The 18632-nt window shown below is 42.5% G+C and overlaps 1 protein-coding gene across 1 annotated transcript in view; it reads left to right on the plus strand.

Moving 5' to 3' along the window:
- Nucleotides 1-863: 863 nt before the first annotated feature.
- The window catches only part of SLC9A4 (solute carrier family 9 member A4), a 58986-nt gene continuing 41217 nt past the window's right edge, over nucleotides 864-18632 (plus strand). The window contains exons 1-2 of the mRNA XM_054476324.1: nucleotides 864-1119; nucleotides 5937-6400. Coding sequence (XP_054332299.1) covers nucleotides 864-1119; nucleotides 5937-6400 — 720 coding nt within the window. The remainder of the gene's footprint in view (nucleotides 1120-5936; nucleotides 6401-18632) is intronic.

Raw genomic sequence — 18632 nt, forward strand, 5'->3', positions numbered from 1 at the left:
TTCTACCATCCTTGTTGTTACCACCTCCTTCTTATCCTCCTCCTTCCTCATGTATAGAGACCATATAAGACAGTTTTCTGGACAATTCTGGTTTGTGCCTATAGCTTTGCATAATTATTATTATTATTCATTCCCCGAAGTGTCCTGGTTTAGATAATTTCATGGTCACAATGTTCATAACTGAACGTGTCAAGGGTGTTGTATTGCAGGTGCCCACTAGGTGTCAGCAGTGTGACCTCCAGAGAACAACCAGAGAGAGGATTTCATTACAAAAGTCAAATCAGAGCAAATAATTAAGTGTAGTTCAAGAGCTACCTGAAGCCTTGGTCATTCAAAACAAATGAGAGGACAGGGGGAGGAGAGAAGGAACAGGTGCAGATCAGGTAGCTCCTTCTTGGGATCTGATAGAGTGGGAAGGTTTCTTTTCCTCATTAGAAGGACTCCAATGATCTGTGGAATGAGCACTACAGTATCCTTTTAAATTTTCACCCACAGGACAAAGCCAGTATGCAGTGAAATGAGGAAATGCCTTTAAGTGAAGAGATTTTTATTCCTTTCATAAATTGCTCAAGCCATGATTGGATGGAGGTCCTCCAGGTAGCTCCATGGACTTTAACAAGTCTATTGAATAACTGCGTTTGAGTTGGAAGCTGAGTTGCCTGAACACAAATGATTTAAAGAAGATTAGAAAGTGTCTACATACAGAGCTCAATAACACACTCGGAATCTTCTTGGGAGGACCCGCGGACTGTACCTATATTACTTTTGACCCAGGTGGATGCAGTCAGTCTCTAGAAGCCTCTCCGACTTCAGATGTGTGGCACACATCCACACAGGGGTGTAGGTAAGAGAAGCCCACAAGAATGGCTCGGCAGATGTTCGTGACTTACAATCCCTGGAATTGTTTGCTACTGCTAGTGGCTCTTGAGTGTTCTGAAGCATCTTCTGATTTGAATGAATCTGCAAATTCCACTGCTCAGTATGCACCTAACGCTTGGTTTGCTGCTGCCAGCTCAGAGCCAGATGAAGGGATATCTGTTTTTGAACTGGATTATGACTATGTGCAAATTCCTTATGAGGTCACTCTCTGGATACTTCTAGCATCCCTTGCAAAAATAGGTAAGTCCTTAAACACCTGGTTTGGTGGGTTATTTTTTTACATAAGATAGTGAATGTGAAAATGCCTTATAGATAATGGGCTAAGAGGATTTTAACTGTTACTGCTATTACATTAAAAATTCTCTTCCCTTCAGTCAAGGGAAAGTCATAACTGCATTTTACTAAGCTATTTAATACTTTGAGATTGCGCTTTGAAATTTGAGAGCATACTTCTGGGTACTGGGCTGTGTTGGTTTCTTCTCTTTTCAGGGTGACAACCATGTGACATTGTTGACATGCAAAACTCTCAAATTCTATGCTTTAAAAGTATAGAGAATAAAGCACGTAGACCTGGGCATGATGCAAGGTGGAAATTTCAGGAAACACATAATGTTTCTTCTGTAAAATATTCTTGGCTGTGTAATTGTGGGCTTCATCAATGACCCCATTGTTTATTCTTTAAAAGTAGCGTGTGCTTCTTGCAAATTGACAGAAAGCAAAAAACAAGAAAACCATAGGCAACTTGTATTACTCAGTGATGGGATATCGGGGCATATAAGATTATATCTGTCAATAAAATATTAGTTTATACCTACCAAGTGGGGACAGTGAGGCACCTCTAGTTTCCTTTGTGAAATAAAGTGAATCCAGGTTAATAGATTAAATTCCAATCAAGGGATCTTTGTGTCAAAAACCAAAAAGGTGGCTATACTCTGTGACTGTTTAATCCCTAACTGCACCCCCTTGTCTCTTTAAAACCAGCTTATTCTAAAGTGGAAAATTAATATAAGTATCTCAAATGCTAAGCACAATGCCTCCTTTACCTCAGCTATAAACTTTATGTCATTTGAGTATGTAGATTGCCTTATTGAGATAGAATCAATGAAACATTTTAATTCTTATTTATATGTGTATATTTTCTCTAGGATGGGTGTGTAATGTGGGTTGAGCCTTAAAGTCTGGCAGTTACCTTCTGTGTGCTCTGGTTATTCACTTAGCTCCCTCCCCGTGGGTGTGGGGACACTGGTATAGGTGTCTCTTTTAGACTCTCCTTTATAGTTGCTATTTATTTTGAGCTAGTAAAGTGTGAATATTAAATAGGAATTGTTAGTTTGAAGAAGTCTTGTGCAATTTACTTAGTGAATAAGTTACACAAAGGGTCTTACTATATTTTTAAGAGGTATACAAGTAAAAATGGCTTTCCAAATGGATAACATTCTCAGTTCAGAGCAGTCTGACATCTTTTGTGAAATCATATGGACACTGATTGTGTTCGAGGTGATCTTACTTGGTACTTGAGTTTTCCTTTTAAAACAATATGCTAGAGATTCTGTGTTCCCTGCTCCCCACTCCACAACCTGGCTTCGTCTTCACAGAAATGGCTCAGGTCGATGTGAGTACCAGGAAACTCATCCTGTCACTGACTAGCTAGCTGCTCTGTCTATCAGTAAACATCTAAATGCAGAAAGGCTGCATTTTGTCTTGGTTTTATATTTGTGTAAAACCTAGCTTATTTTATAGAGGCATTGTATGCACCCAGATTCATTTTGTCTAGGAGCCAAGAGCACTGTGAAAATATGATTATTCATAGAACTGTTGGTTTAAATGTTCTTGATTCTCATGATGTAATTTAACATACTTTAGAAAAAAAGAGTAGGATATCAGAACACGCTTATTCAAGTACAATTTCATATTTACTAGTCTTCAAGAATTTAGATTATTTTTATATTCCATATGGACATGAGGAGTAAGGAGATAAAAAGGCCATATTTATTGAATATAGACCATGTGCCAAGTACTGGGCTGGTAGTTTTATGTATAAGGGCTTATGTACTAGGGCCAAAATAATAATGATGATGATGATTTATAATTTTAACACAAGAAATTCATATGGGTTTTTAAAGATTATATTATAAAACATGAATCAGAATAAAATAATCATTATTATGATTCATTCTTTTATTCCTCATTCTATCAAGGTACATTTTCTGAGCACCCATGAAATATGTGGAAATGGCCATGGTCCCTGACCTCAAGGGACTTGGTCTAATGGGGAAGATAGGTTAACTTAGTACTTACTGCCTGTAGATACTCTGACAGAAAAACATCAAAACTCTACCCCAATCCTTTTTAAAACACACAACTTTGCACTTATAAAACAAAGATAATGTAGAACAAAGATAATACAAAGCCACCTCAGACTTTGTGGTTTATCTTCTACTTCAGTTCCACATCTTAGATCATAGATGAATGTTCCTTGAATCTTTGGGAAGAGCATAATTGCAGGGCATTCTCTGACTTTCAGACAGGACTTTTAATATTTGTTTCCATTGAAGCTCTAAGGACTGAAACTGTAAATTTTAAGTGATTGACGCTATTGTCCATCATGAAAGGGAGAAGTTTTAAAATGTGAAAGGCATGTAGCATTTCCCTTTACAGGGCCCTACTTATGGATGTGTGGCCTCTTCCTGCTGCAATTGTGTAGAGAGCAGCTTGGCTTTAGGCAGGTGAATGTTGCATCCATTTCAGGAAACTGGATTCCTGGAAGCAGGGCCAAACTGGGGAGCCACAGGGCCTGAGAAAATCATGCTATGGGCCCTTCCACCTCTTTTATATATTAAAAAAAGTTAAGTTTGGTTAAAATAAGCACTAACTGAAGAAGAAGGAGAAGGAAAAGGGTAAGGAGAAAGAGAAGAAGGAGGAGGTGGATAAGGAGAAGGAGGAAAAAAGAAGGAGAAGGAGGAAGAGAGTAAGAAGGAGCAGCAGGAGCTGGACAAAGAGAAGATGAAGAAGGAGGAGGAGAAATAGGAGAAGAAGAAAGAAGTAAAATAAAGAGGAGGAAGAGGAAATGCAGAAATAAGCAGTGATTAGAAAACGATGAGTTCAGTGCTCCAGAAGAGGTGCTTACACTGACCCTGAAGCCAGATGAAAGTGGGCATGGTATTCCTTGGTGATAATTATACCCTGTTGTGTTATTTTGCTTGCTTATAGTGAATGGAGAAGTTCAAAGCCATGGTCAGGGAAGCTCATATCATCTATGGATGGGTGAATCTAACAATTCCCAAGGAGACATTTGCTGGCTCCCCACGGCCTATGGCTGGACGTCCACCACCTTCCTTAGGTTTGAGTTCAAGGTCTTCCATTATTTGTTTCAAAATCATTTTCCAAGTCCTCTCCTGACACTTTTCCCAATTCAAAGGTTGCTCCAGCCAGGTGGATCCCCTCAATGAATGTCAAAGATAGCTGGCTAGGCCATTTCTTCCTCTCTTCTTTCGCTCTTGATGTTCTCCCCACCTAAAATCTCTCCCATTCTTTTACCCAAATATGCAAATCCTCATCATTCTCCAACACCTTGTTCAATTTCTTCTCATGAAAAAAACTTCTCTGATAAACATTTAACTTTTTATTCATTCATTTATACACTTACAGATGCTTTCAGCAAATAGGCCAGCTGTTGTGGACAAGATACTGTGCTAAGCATTTGGGGAGATATGAAGATGTAAATCATTCTGCCTGAGTCTGGGGAGTTTCCACATTAGTAGGAGACATGAATCATGCACAAAAAAATAGTAGACAGGGATTATTGTTACTAGACAGAGTCAGATAACATGTTTTATTATTATAATTCAGAGGGAGAAATGAACTCAGGAAGAAGCTAAGGAAAGCTAAGCCTCAAAAGATGAGCAGGACTTAAAGGCACCAAGGAAAATGACAATCCAAGCAGTGACAATAGAATGAGAAGACAAGAAAGAGGCCTGCAGAGTGACAAGGCCCTTTGGCTCAATGCAGGTTACATAAAGAGTGCAGAGTGTGTGGGAGATGGACTTGGAGAGAGCCCCATGGTGATCTGCTGAGCTCTGATCTCTCACCACGTTTGCTGATATGTTCAATATACCCTTCATTATATGCTTACATGTCATCTTCTTATTTGTTCATATCTTCTTTCTAAAACTTTATCAATAGTGGGAATTGCAGTTGTCCACCTCTTTGGTCTTACACCTGGCAGTACTTAACATAGTCTTTGCACAACTAATACCCTTGGTTTACAATTCAGAAGGTGCTTTGTGGGCCTTCAGAATCTTAGGTGGGAATTGAGACAATCAGAGACCCATGGTGTAGAAAAATCATCTGGCAGTAGAGTGTGGTGAGACTGGAGGTCAAGAAGACAATGCAATCATTAGGATGAGAAATGGGGAGATCCTAAATAAAGGCAGTGGCCAAAGAAATAGAGAGGAGAGGACAGATTTTAGATGTAGCAAATGAGAGTCATGACATAAGAAATAAATACAGAGATGATTGCATGAAGGGTCACTCATGAGAATGCGACCTGATTTCCCTCTTCAGTGGCTGACCAGATAGCAATGTCATTGGTTAAACACAGGAGACAAAATAAAGGACTTTTAATTTTTGTGTATGTGTTTGGTGAAGAGGGGAATGAGGTCCGGTAAGTTTGGAACAAGTTGAGGTTTTAGTGACTATGATAGATTCTGCATGAGCTTGAAAGCTGGGCTTGCACGAGTGCAAAAGTTTCACCCTCCTTTCTCCTTTTCCCTCATGCACCCTCGCAGGTCCTTGTAAGATGGGAAAACAGGAAGGAGGATGGGGGAGGGGGCAGCTGGCTGAGAATGATTCTGTGACCTGCACTGAGCTGGGCATGTTACCTACTGATCTTATTGCCGACCCTCATGACACTACCAGTTCCCCCTACAGATGGGACGCTGAGGCTGAGATGCCAGCCAGCTTATCCACGGTCCTGTCTGCTTGACTTTAAAAGACCTCAGGAACACCCAGACCGTTTCGTTTGCAAACACCTAACTGTGCTCTCCCCTGTTCCGCAGGCTTCCACCTCTACCACAGGCTGCCGGGCCTCATGCCAGAGAGCTGCCTCCTCATCCTGGTGGGGGCGCTGGTGGGCGGCATCATCTTCGGCACCGACCACAAATCGCCTCCGGTCATGGACTCCAGCATCTACTTCCTGTATCTCCTGCCACCCATCGTGCTGGAGGGCGGCTACTTCATGCCCACCCGGCCCTTCTTTGAGAACATCGGCTCCATCCTGTGGTGGGCAGTACTGGGGGCCCTGATCAACGCCTTGGGCATTGGCCTCTCCCTCTACCTCATCTGCCAGGTGAAGGCCTTTGGCCTGGGCGACGTCAACCTGCTGCAGAACCTGCTGTTCGGCAGCCTGATCTCCGCCGTGGACCCCGTGGCTGTGCTGGCCGTGTTTGAGGAAGCGCGTGTGAATGAGCAGCTCTACATGATGATCTTTGGGGAGGCCCTGCTCAATGATGGCATTACTGTGGTGAGATGCCATGTGCCCGCACGGATCCGGGGGAGATGAGGGTTCGGGGTGGGGCTGGGGACCGGAGGCTATGGAGAGGGCTCCAGTGTGGCTCAGCGCAGCAGGACAGGGATGAGCTTTAGCCCATGCGGTGTGGTCTGAGTTCTGGTGAATTTCCTTAGGATCTGCATTGCCTACGTAACGGTTCACTCACACTGCTTGTCATTCACAAACCAACTAGTTTCTTTAAGAGTGGAAAAGGAGAGAGAAAGTGTCATTCTTGACTTAAATGTACTTTTTCACTTAGCAAACAGAAACTGTTGCTAATGGCCCTTCTTGGGTTTCACGACAGCTAAAGCAGAACCTGATGTTTTTATTTTCTCTCCATCATCAGACCTCACTCTCATTCCCTTTATATGCGTTTTTGTTTTGTTTTTAACATACCACATTAGATTAGGTTAAATAAAAGATAAGGGTCAGGGAAGAGATGACAACAGATTTGTGAAAATGTGTTAGTTTTTGTATCGCTCAGTTACAGGACTTGTATGGAAAAAAGTGAATGAGGCGTTTTTTGCTTATGAGTCTTTCTGGTGGGAAACTGAGAAGGATGTACAGGCTTGAGCAACACCCAGCATTAAGGCTCAGGGGATGTTTGTAGGCTGGAGCTGCTGGAATATTGAGAACTAGCCAGTCCCGTTGCTCAATTTCATTAATTACTACAAACCTTCAGCAGTTGTTAGACAAGAAGACTTTTATATATACTTTTATATACTTTTCTTATTTTTAAATTTCTATCACAGCACATAAGTAATACTAGAATACATTTTCACTGTAAGAATCAAACAGTACAAAACTATATAGCATGAAACACAAAACCTTCTGCTTGCCCTCACCTCCTCCTCTATGAAAGAGGCAACCACTTTTATCAGCTTGACCTTTTCCCTCCTGTATTTGTTATATGCATATATAACATTTTTGCAAATCTTTTATCGTCTATGTGTGTGTGATCTGTATTTTTTAATATAAAGTGGGTGAATTTTATGTATTGCTTAGATATAACAAGTCTTTCCGTGTCTTGTTTTTGTTTTTTTTTTTCTTTTTTTTTGAGACAGAGTTTCACTCTTGTTGCCTAGGCAGGAGTGCAATGATGCAGCCTCGGCTCACTGCAACCGTGTCTGGCCCTCTTTCTATGTCTTTTCAGCTATTGCATAGTATTGCATAAATTAAGTTTACAGTAACTTATTTAACAGTTTCCTGATGAATGGGTCATTCAGGTTGTTTCCAATGTTTCATTCTTACAAGCAATGTTGAAATGCATATTGAATATTCTTTTTTCTGCATTCCTGTCTCTTTGCATTCGTATTTTTATATGATGTTTTCTTAGAAGTGAAATTTCCAGTTTAAACAGTATGTACATTTAACAATTTAAAATGTGCTGCTGTTTTAATCAGCTCCTATCTGCCTCCTTGGTAAATGAGAGATTCTCACTCTAAGGTTATAGATGGCCAAACACAGACACCCAACACTGGGCAGATGAGACTGACAACAGTTTATCAGTCACCTGTACTCACCGCCAAGGGGAGGAGGATGCCACATGCCCCGCAGGACCACACAGAGGCTGCACTTGAGAACGGAATGAACAACCAGGAGCTGCGGGAGGCAGGCTTTGTAGTAACAAGAGGGTGAGGTGCTCCCTGGTTCTCACAGGAGGAGGTGACTGAGTTGTTGGAATAATTTTGCAGGTTGGCAGGGACCTAAGACCTTCTACTCAGGAAGAAGCAGGAACTGTGCCTGGTACCCTTGATAAGGAGGGTGGTTTGGCTGGGGCACCTTATCCAGGGATCGGAGTGGGGAGGGAAACTTGCATGTAGACCAGCCGAGGTCCTCATAATTTTGCCAAATATCATGGCAGTACATAATATCAAACCTTAATTCCAGGCTCTGGACCACAGCTGTCAAGATTTTCCAGAAAGCCTTTATCAGCTTATACTTCCTTAGACAGTGTATTACACCCATATTTTCTTATATCCTTGACAAGGGACATTGTTTCCTTAATGTTTTCTAATGTCATGAACAGAAAAGATTTCTCATGTTTGTTTTAATTTGCATGATAATATTAAGCAACTTTTCAGCAACTGCAAATCATGACTCTGTCACATCCTGTACATTGAAAGCTCATGTCCTTTCAGGGTTGACAAACTTAAAAAAATACAGGACACCAAGTTAAATTTAAATTTCAGATAAACAACGAATACTTTTCTTAGTATAAGTATGTCATATCTCAATTTTTATATGCAAATGTTGCATCTTGCTCATTTTTCTTTGGGACCACTTGCTTAAAAAAAGATTTATAGAAATTCATTAAATCATCTTACCTTTAAACTTTTCAATGTCCCATAAAGACCAAATATTTTCTTCCATTCTATTATTTAAATTTGTTTAGATTATGGTATCTTTTACCCTACAGAAGTTCTAAACTTTTATATAGTGAAACCTACTAATGACTCTTTTTTGCTCCTGGGTTTCATATTTTGCTTCCAGAGATTGTGTCTAACCAAAAGACATGCAAACATTCTGTTTTTAATTTTTTTCCCATTTACAATTTACTAATTCATTTGACAAGCAAGATCTTTTTTGTAAAAACTTTATGCAAAAATAGTACAGAGAGGAAAAGTCCCCTTTGAGAAACAATCTGAGCTATACCCACGGATTTCCTAAGCGAAGGAGGCCCATACATGAAGCCAGATGTCAAATCATTTATTCATAACAAGAATCCCTAACTTTTGAGGCAAGGCACTAGAATCATCAGGCTGGTGCATTCTACCCTTGAGGGCAAGCTTCACAAAAAGCCGCATTGTTAGGAAGCTGCCCCGGGAGCCTGGACTCCAGACTGTCATAGGATTCAGAGATTTCATTCTCAGAGTCTGGTCCTTAGGCCATGTGTCTCTGCATCACACTGGTGGGACAGATGAGTCTTCGGATGTCCAGTCCCATTTCACACCCTCTGACCCAGACTGTCTGGAAGTTGAGCCTAGAAACCTGTGTTATTAAAACCTCAGATGACTGCTGAAGTTTGAGAACTATGGATTTATTGCCTTTAGGTTGAGAGAAGCTGATATATGTTGATATAAAATGATGATACCCCTAGAACAAGGACCGTATCCATCTCCCCAGACCGCACTGGATTAGTCTCTGAGATCCCCTTTCCCCAACTCATTCCTTCTATAAATACTCTCATACTTTCAGTTTTGTTACAAATGAGTAAGTGTCCTTGTCTGGGAACCCATTCCATCCCTTAAGGTAGCCCCTCTGACCCATGATGTGTCCATTTCCTAGTTCATCTCCCAGAGATAACCTTCTTTCACTCAGATCCAAGTTTTTCGGAGGTTATTTGGTTACTCTCACCCGCACTACTAACAATGTCCCGGAGGGTGTTCATCTGTGGCAAGACCAGGGACACCCCTTGGAAGTCCATTCTGAAGCAATTATTCAACCTCTCCTTCATAAATTATTACAGAAGTCAAGATACTACTGGATAAATACCATCTCTTTAATTTTCATAGCATATTCTTTATTCATCAAAAACTCAGATATAATCTACAAAAGTTCTTACCAAGAAAGAGTCTTTATCAATTACCAAGGAAAGCATTTGACTCCTTCCTCGAGCTTGAGAATCTGACTTCCTCCTGAGTTGTCTCTAGATTTCACATGGAGAGCCAACTCCGGCTTGGTTTCTGGTTGGGGTTTCTTTGTTAGCAACATGTGTTTGACTTCCCCAAAGTTTAATTGCTTTGAGGGAGACATTTATAAGAATGATCATTTCAGGATAAAATTATAATTTTCAAGCGACCGGAGTATCTGCTGAGGACACTGTTGTGACCTCTGCTGGGCAGAGCTGCTGTTGCGTTGGCTCCGTGGGGTTGTCCACACGTCAATCTTGGGCCACTCTGTGGTCACCCACAGCACAGTGAGTATTAAGTGTGCACTGGCACTGCTGGGTCCCTAAGTGAAACCAGAGAAGCCCCAGGGCTATATTTAGAACACAGCTGAAAAGGAACGGGTACTTGCTGCCGTCCAGTTGTATTTTGAGCTAACGGCCTTGACCTCACCCTTTCATTGAGGAAGGAGCCTTCTTGGGGGCAGCAGTCACAAGCATGCCTTTTCGGCAAGGAGGCTGAGTCATCCAGAAGGTGGTCTGTGATTGTGGGTTACATGTGACAACACTGCAGATCTTCATCCACGAAAGAGCTGCCTTCCCACCAAAGAGAAGGGGTTGCTCCCAACAGTCGAAATATTGATGAATCTGATTCTCCAGATCTCTTGTCCCACTTTTTTCTCCCTCTTGCTGAATATTTTAGGTTATGACACTAATCACCAGAACACACATACACTTCATGGTAGGCAAAAGGAGGGAGACAAAACCCAGATAGCTTTAGTGTCCTCACCCACCACTATACACAAATGGTTACAACGTGAGAAGATGGATACAAGAATTAGCTTGACCTTAGTAACTATCTCACCATGTACAGCATATATATATATATATACACACACACAATATACACACACATACACATATATACATATATAATATATAGAAAAATATCTAATATATATTTATATATTAACATATTAGCGTATATATTAACATCATGTTGTACAGCTTAAATATATACAATTTTTTATTTTAAAAAAAGAATGTTTCTAAAATTGCATAAACAATGTCCCTAGTTAAATCTCATGGTCAAAATCACAGCAGGAAGACAGGTGCATCTACTATGTCACTTTTGCATTTATCAGTGTTTTATTAAACCCTTTGCTTTTACTAAGAGGCATGACCAAGTGCCCTTACTTCATGAATGAAGACAATAAGGCAAAGGAGGTTAAAATAAACTGCACAAGGGCACACTGCCTGAACAATGACAGAGCAGACACGGGTGTGCACAGTTCTCCCTCCTCCCAAACTTTTTCCTTTTTTCCTTACCTTTTGAATTTTCCACTCATGAAACTTGGAGGGACAAGAGAGAACCCACGTGCTACCGATGAGGAGACTGGGCTCAAGTCCAGTGAGTGAAGCCAGTGTTCTTTCTGCAAAACAGTGTGGCTCGAGGCAACATTCTGATCCTGTTGTGCCTCTTCTTGCTGTAAAATTGGGATAATGACATTCTTCAGCTCATAGGATCAATGGAAAATTTATATTCAGCTCTTAGCAGAGTGAATGCCCAGACTGGAGTAAGCACTCAATGATTGCTGGCCATGACTTTGTATTGAAGCAGCTCCCAGACACTGTTTAGTGGTCGGCTCATTCTGAACAAGCAGCTGATTTTAAATATGGCACCACCTCACGGATGGGAGGGCGGATTGTTCTTAGATTTATAATCTGCCCTCATTTTCTTGGATCAGCTTGCTGGATAAGCACAAAGTGAGGCCACCAAGCTTTCTATCACCCCCAGCTCCTTATCTCCTCTACCTCATCAGAGAGGTCAAAGGCCCAGACAGGCCAGGGCTGAGGCTGGAACCCAAGCAGCCTTACTCCAGGGTGTCTCTGCTCTTGACTGCCACCCGGTACTTCTCCTTTTCCTCATCCCTCTCTCCCCTCCTACTCTTGCTCCCTCCTCTGGTGACATCTTCCTGGCTCTGGATGCCATTCTCTAGGAGGACAGTGCGAGGGGAAGTGGAGCTAAATGTTCTGAGCATTGAGCCAGTCACCTTGATGGGTGCTTCATGCTGTTTTCCTTATTTAAGCCTCATGGCACCTTAGTGAGGTGGTGATAGTACACAGTGGTTAAGGACAGAGACCCCCTGGACCCAGACTGTCTAGGTCCACATCTCTGTACTGACCCTTCTCAGTCCTTCAGGCCTCTTGGGTGACTTAGCAGATCGCCATGTGCCTAAGTTTCTTGACTGTTATTTTTGTTATAAAGACACAGACTCTCATAGAAGTCATTTATCTATTCACTGACTAGAGTTTATTCTATGCAGCTCAGTATCCCAGAGACAGAGTGAAAAGTCATACTCACTGCTTTGCCCAGGCAGCAATTCCCTTTGGGTGAGGCAATCAGTGGCAACAGTTTCTATCAGAGACCTTTGACCTTTCATGCATTTTGCAGTTTGCCCTCTATTTATTGTGGATTCTTGCTGCTAGAATTAGATCCTATATCTCCTGATCCCTCATGCTAGAATTCCTTTGCCCTCTTCTCTTCTCATCTGTCTGTCCCTGTAGCAACATAACTTTGCTGGCTAGTTGCCTGTTGGCTCTCTTAATTTCTCTCCATGCTGTTCCCTCCTGCAGTCACAGGACTCAGCATCTAGAATGGCGCATTGCAGAGGGGGTTGAGTCAAGGGCTCTAGTGGAAGAACGAATGCAGCAGAAAGAGTGAATAATGATAAGGCAGCAAGCAGTGGGGACTAGGAGAGGTGGGCAGGGGCCATGTTGGCCCTGGGGCTGGCCTGCTGCCCAGGTCTCTGTTTCCAGTGAAACTGAAGCCCTCTTTCCTCAAGCCCCCAAGAGGGAGCAAACTGGGGTGATTTTCCTCAAATTAACTGTCACCACCAAACTTCAGAGTTGCTTCCTGAGCCTAAACGCTAAGGGTGGGATAAAATCAGGGGCAGGCATGGGCAGAGGGAAGAGTCCCAGGGTCCTATCTCTCCTTCCCCACATCTTGTCATGCACGTGTCCTGCACCCCCACTGTCCTGGACACAGGGCACATGAGGGTGAACCACGTATCCAGCCTATTCATTTGAGGGCAAATTTTCCTTCATGATGCTTCCTGCTTTATATTTTCCTGCCTCAAAAGGGATCCTTACTCTATTACTTCCTATTCAAGAAGTAGTAAAGCACAGCCAAGAGCATGCATGGGAAGCCATACGCTTCATTGCAGGTCCTGCCTCCACTCCTTGCAAGCTGAGTGACTTCAGGTGAATCACTTACCCTCTCTAGGCCTCAGTTTCCTTTCTGTAATATGGAGATAGGGTTGATGGAGGGTTAAAATGAATTGATACACGTAAAGCATTTAAAATAGCACGTGGCACAGAGTGAGCCCCTGTGTTTGGTGTTATTCATCCAAGTCCACCTGCATGAGTACGTCTGAGCCACAGAGCTCTCCTGACACCCTAATGATGCCACATCGTCGTGTCTGTCTATCTGAAAGTTGCAGTCTCAGCTTTTCCTAGAGAAGAGCTGTATGTGCACTTGAACAGCATCTTGAGGGGAGAGGAGGCATCTTTTCCTTGTCTTCTTTATATTTCCTTTCATTTTATTCTGATTCCAAGGATGGGAGCCAAGCAAGAGGAGATAGCTTTACCAGGAGACAGTTTCCTCTGGCCAAGAATATAGGGAGCTCACTGTGTATGGGGGACATGGGCCTACAAGTTGCATGATCTTGGGACCCAATCCTTTTGTGCCTCAGTTTCCACATATGTAAGATAAGAATGATTAATCTGACTTCAAAGGGTGATTGTGAAGATGTTGTGAAATGAGACTCCGGATGCCTGGCGCAGGGCAGGTGATACACAAATGTCCCCTTGCCCTTCCTGTGTGCCAGAGATGGGTCCACACAAGAACAACCATCTGCCGGCTGTCTGTCAGGCATAGAAATGGAGATTATGCCTAAACTTCAGGCAGAAAGGGCCATGCAGCCTTGATTGGTTGGTTTTGGGTGCCTGGGGAGCGAACGCCACAACCCTGCAAAGTCTCAGCAAGTGCCTTATCTGTGAGGCTGTCCCCTGGGGCTGCTTCTGACCTTCTGTTTGGAAGGGCAGGAGTCTGGTGCCCACCCAGCCCAGACATGGATTCCAAAGGATTCAGGCATTTGCCTTCAAACATGCACTTTCAGCCAAAATATTTGGAGGTTTTCACGGTGAACTTCTCAGCTCACAGTTGGGGTGTGTGTGTGTGTGTGTGTGTGTGTGTGTGTGTCACAGGCAGAGGGAGAAGTAAACCGAGAGAGAGATAGAGAGAGAGAGATGCAGCTACCACTATAGCTTGTGAGGAAGAGCTTGGACTTGGCTGGGGAGGTGGGAGGACCTGGGAGAAGTGAGGAGCAGATCAGTGCAAGTCCCAGTAAATGAAGGAGAGTGTTGCAGGGGGTGGAGGTTCACCAAATCTGACTCCTAACCTTCCACAACAGGCAACCCCTTTACTTCCTGCACTTGTGGAGTCTAAGCTGCAGACTCACCCTTTAAGGAGCAGCCTGAAGGGTGTGGGCTAATCCTTGGGAGGCATGCTAAAGCAGGACAGGGCTGGAGGGGCACTGTATTATTTCACTGCAACACCTCCTATTTGATTCATCAAACATTTGTTTGGTTCATTTTCTTCTGGCTAAATAAACAGAGTGGTTGAAGTTTGAATTGTACTAATTGGCTTTCAACTAGACTACACTATGAGCTACCTAGGAGTGATTAGAACTCACTTCAGGTCACAGGCACAAGAAAAAAGAACAAAGCCTCTCTGGTTATCAAGTTGTCTTTTCTTTGTCAGGAGGTGGGGTTGAGAAGCTATGGAAATGGATTTGGAGGAGAAACAGGGAGAAAAGCAATGTCTCTTTAGCGTTTTAGGGAGTAATCAGAAAGAGTGCAGAAAAGCGCATGGGAGAAGTTCTCTCCCGCCAGCCTTGCTGAGTGCCTGGGATGCAAAAGCAAACAAGCTTCATCTTTTGCCTTTGAGGAACCACAGCTATGAACACATGACTTATTTCTTTTTGTTTATAAATTATTCCTTTTAACCATGGACCTGCTTGTTCTGTGTTTTATTAGAACCCTTTCTAGCCACAGAGAATTCCTAGGAGGTTGCATAATACATTAATAGAAATTCCTAAGTTGAGAGAAAAGCATAGAGCTTCAAGCACAGCCTGGGGACTTTCCTAGTCCTGTGGTTTTCAACAGCTGTCCCACCCCCAACAACACCCGTTCATGAATCCTTAAGGGTCTGTGGGTGTGTTGGGCTGCAGTGGGAAAAAAAACATGCCCGGTGTCACATGAAAAACCCCATGAGTTGGCTGTTTGGGAGGCGCTGGCTGACAAATAGTTTCCTTATAGCTTCCTCCATGGTTGCATAAATGGATGACATCCAGCAGAACCTGTTACACAGGCCTGGATGGGAGCGCTAGATCCAGGCGATGGGTGAGGGAGGAAGCCATTGACCCTGCCTCCAGGCTGGGGTAATCCATACTTTCCTCCTTACTCCGCAGGACCAGCTTTGGTTGTTGGTGAGTAATAGGCTAATACCACCGAGAGAGCTGAGAGACCATGAAATCTAATTCCCTCTTTTTTTTTTTGAGACAGAGTCTCGCTCTGTCGCCCAGGCTGGAGTGCAGTGGCGCGATCTCGGCTCACTGTAAGCTCCACCTCCTGGGTTCACGCCATTCTCCTGCCTCAGCCTCCCGAGTAGCTGGGACTACAGGCGCCCGCCACCACGCCTGGCTAATTTTTTGTATTTTTAGTAGAGATGGGGTTTCACTGTGTTAGCCAGGATGGTCTCGATCTCCTGACCTGGTGATCCGCCCACCTTGGCCTCCCAAAGTGCTGGGATTACAGGCATGAGCCACCGTGCCCGGCCTGAAATCTAACTCCTTTATGTTAACAATTGAGTTCAGTAGTGTCTGGTGGAGCCAGAGGTCCCCTGAGTTTTAATCCTCCATCCATTTGTTTATCAAAAAATATTACTGAGCTACTACTTAGGGTCAGACACTGCTTGTTCCACTATGCCAGAGCAATCTCCCTCTCAGAGAAAGCAAATTACAAAGCTAGTCTTTAGTGAGTTTAAATCTATCAGTTACAACTGTTGCTTGCTTTTATGGTTAAAAGAGTTTTGAGGTTAAGTGGCTTTTAAACTACGTTTTGTCTCATGCAGGTGAACTGACACTAGATGGTAAAAGATAGTCCTAAAGTCATTTGCTCCAAATTGATGTGGGGAGTGAAGGAGGAGAGGGATTTGCATAGACTGAGGGGTGGTAGACTCAGGCAGGTTCTTGGATGGCACCATGGGTGAGGAACAGGTGTTGGTGGAGGAGAATGATAGTATTAGGGTGGTTTTTAATGGTTGAGTCTTAGAAACCTACAGGCAATTGAAAGAAATTGTTCAGTAGTTACAGAAATGAAAATCTAGAGCCTGGGCCACAGCTCAAACAAGATGCATGTTTGGAAGTCACTGGCAAGTAGGTGATAATTGCAGCTATGAACTATGGCGATCCTCCAACTTTCTTCAAATTCAGAAGAGTTTCAAACTTTTTAAATTGAAAAAGAATTCCTTAAAGAAATGTCATTGCTGTGCCCTAGGTCAATAAACAGGATTTACTGATATACATACTTTTCTCTCCTCCTCATTACATGTTCTGACATCCATTCAGTTCACCAGCTTGGCCTCTGTTCGCTGAACTTAGAAACAACGAATGTCCAGAAATCTCAACCCCATGAACATGGATGAACACCTTGTTTAACTTCCCTATCCTGGGCTTCAGGTCTTTTTTTCCCCTCATTTAGGAGTGAGGTGAACGAGCTTCCTCTCTTCTGCCTTTTACATTGTTATGTGAGCTTGCTAGGTAATTGCTGGTCTTCTTAGTTGGTTTCCTTTTGTGGTCAGAGAGTCAGAGAAGGTGGTTGCCAAGAAACTGCCCATGACAGAGTTTACTATGCCAGAGCTCCTTAATACAAGCTAGGAAATGAACTGGGTTCATCATTTAATTTTTTGAGTCAGGTTGTTGACTACAGGTCTTTATGATATTCTTTGCATTTTTCCATTATCTGGCATGCAGGAAAGATCATTTTTATTGTATTATGTTGTGACTCTTAACTTCCAATTTTTTTTTTTTTTTTTTTTTTTTTTTTACTTGACAGTAAAACAAATAAAGGGTCAGTAATTAGTTAGGCTTTTTGTTTTAAGAAACTGAGTTATGGCAAGCTCAAGCAGTGAAGATTAATTATAAAGATATGCAAGGCAATGAGGAAGACCTAGCCCTCTGTATTAGCCCTGTAGGGCTGCTGTAATAAAATAGCAGAGACTGGGGGGCTGAAACAACACGCTTTTATTCTTTCATATTATGGAGGTTGGAAGTCCAAGAACAAGATGTGGGCAGGGTTGGTTTCTGTTGAGGCCTCATTCCTTGACTTGCAGGCAGCTACCTTCTTGCTTTGTCCTTATGTGGCCTTTCCTCTGTGTGACCCTCCCTAGTATCTCTTCATTTTCTTATAAGGACACCAATCATATTGGATTAAGGCCCCACCCTTATGATCTCATTTTAACTTAACGACCTCTTGAAAGATACTGTCTCTATATGCAGTCACATTATCAGGTACTGGCAGTTAAACTTCAACAATAAATTTGGAGAGGGTGGCATGATTCAACCCCTTAGCTGACTCCTCAGGAACCCAGGAATAATAAGTGCTTTATGATGAGGTGTCACAAAGGTTCATCTAGAACCAAGCTGCCTTTAGGAATTTCAGCAGCAAGGGTTCATAGATCTTTTACCATCAGGATGAACTTGATTATGCTGTGTAATAAGCATCTCTCCAAACCTAAATAGCCAAAAACAACAAAGGTCTATTTCTTACTTGTACTACTTGCCTTTTGCTAGCCAACAGGTGTCTCCCTTTATAATGGTTACTCAAGGTCTTTAGCTTATAGAGCAGTTACTATATTGAACATTGCTGGTCACTGTGCTGGAGGAAAGAGAGATTTCTGGAGGGTCTCACCTCAGCAAGCAAATGCCCTATTCTGGAAATGACACATATCTCTTCCATTTGAAACTCTCTCTTGTAATTCTTTCTTGAGAAAAAAACAAACAAAAACTCTCAAACTCAAAAGTTGGCCAGGCATAATCACTTGGTGACAATCAACCTCAAAGAGACTAGAAGTGCAGTCCTACAAGGTTCCTAGAAGGCAAAGAAATATTGAATAAGCAGTACTAATAGCTATTACATTGTCATTTCAGAGCCTCATCAGGGATGCATTTGGTTGCTCGCTCACACTCCACTGCTTTTTCAATTGAATTTTTTTATTTCTCTTCCCATTTGTATTAATGCATTTTTTTTTCTTTTTTTTTTTTACTGTTAATGAAGAAATACCCGAGACTGGGTAATTTATAAAGAAAAAGAGGTTTCATGGACTCAAGTACCACATGGTTGGGGAGGCTTCACAGTCATGGCGGAAGGCGAAGGAGGAGCAAAGGCACGTTTTACATGGTAGCAAGCAAGAAAGCGTGTGCAGGGGAACTGCCATTTATAAAACCACCAGATCTCATGAGACTTATTCATTAT

The sequence above is a fragment of the Pongo pygmaeus genome, chromosome 12 (assembly GCF_028885625.2).
Source record: "Pongo pygmaeus isolate AG05252 chromosome 12, NHGRI_mPonPyg2-v2.0_pri, whole genome shotgun sequence".
Lineage (NCBI taxonomy): Eukaryota > Metazoa > Chordata > Mammalia > Primates > Hominidae > Pongo > Pongo pygmaeus.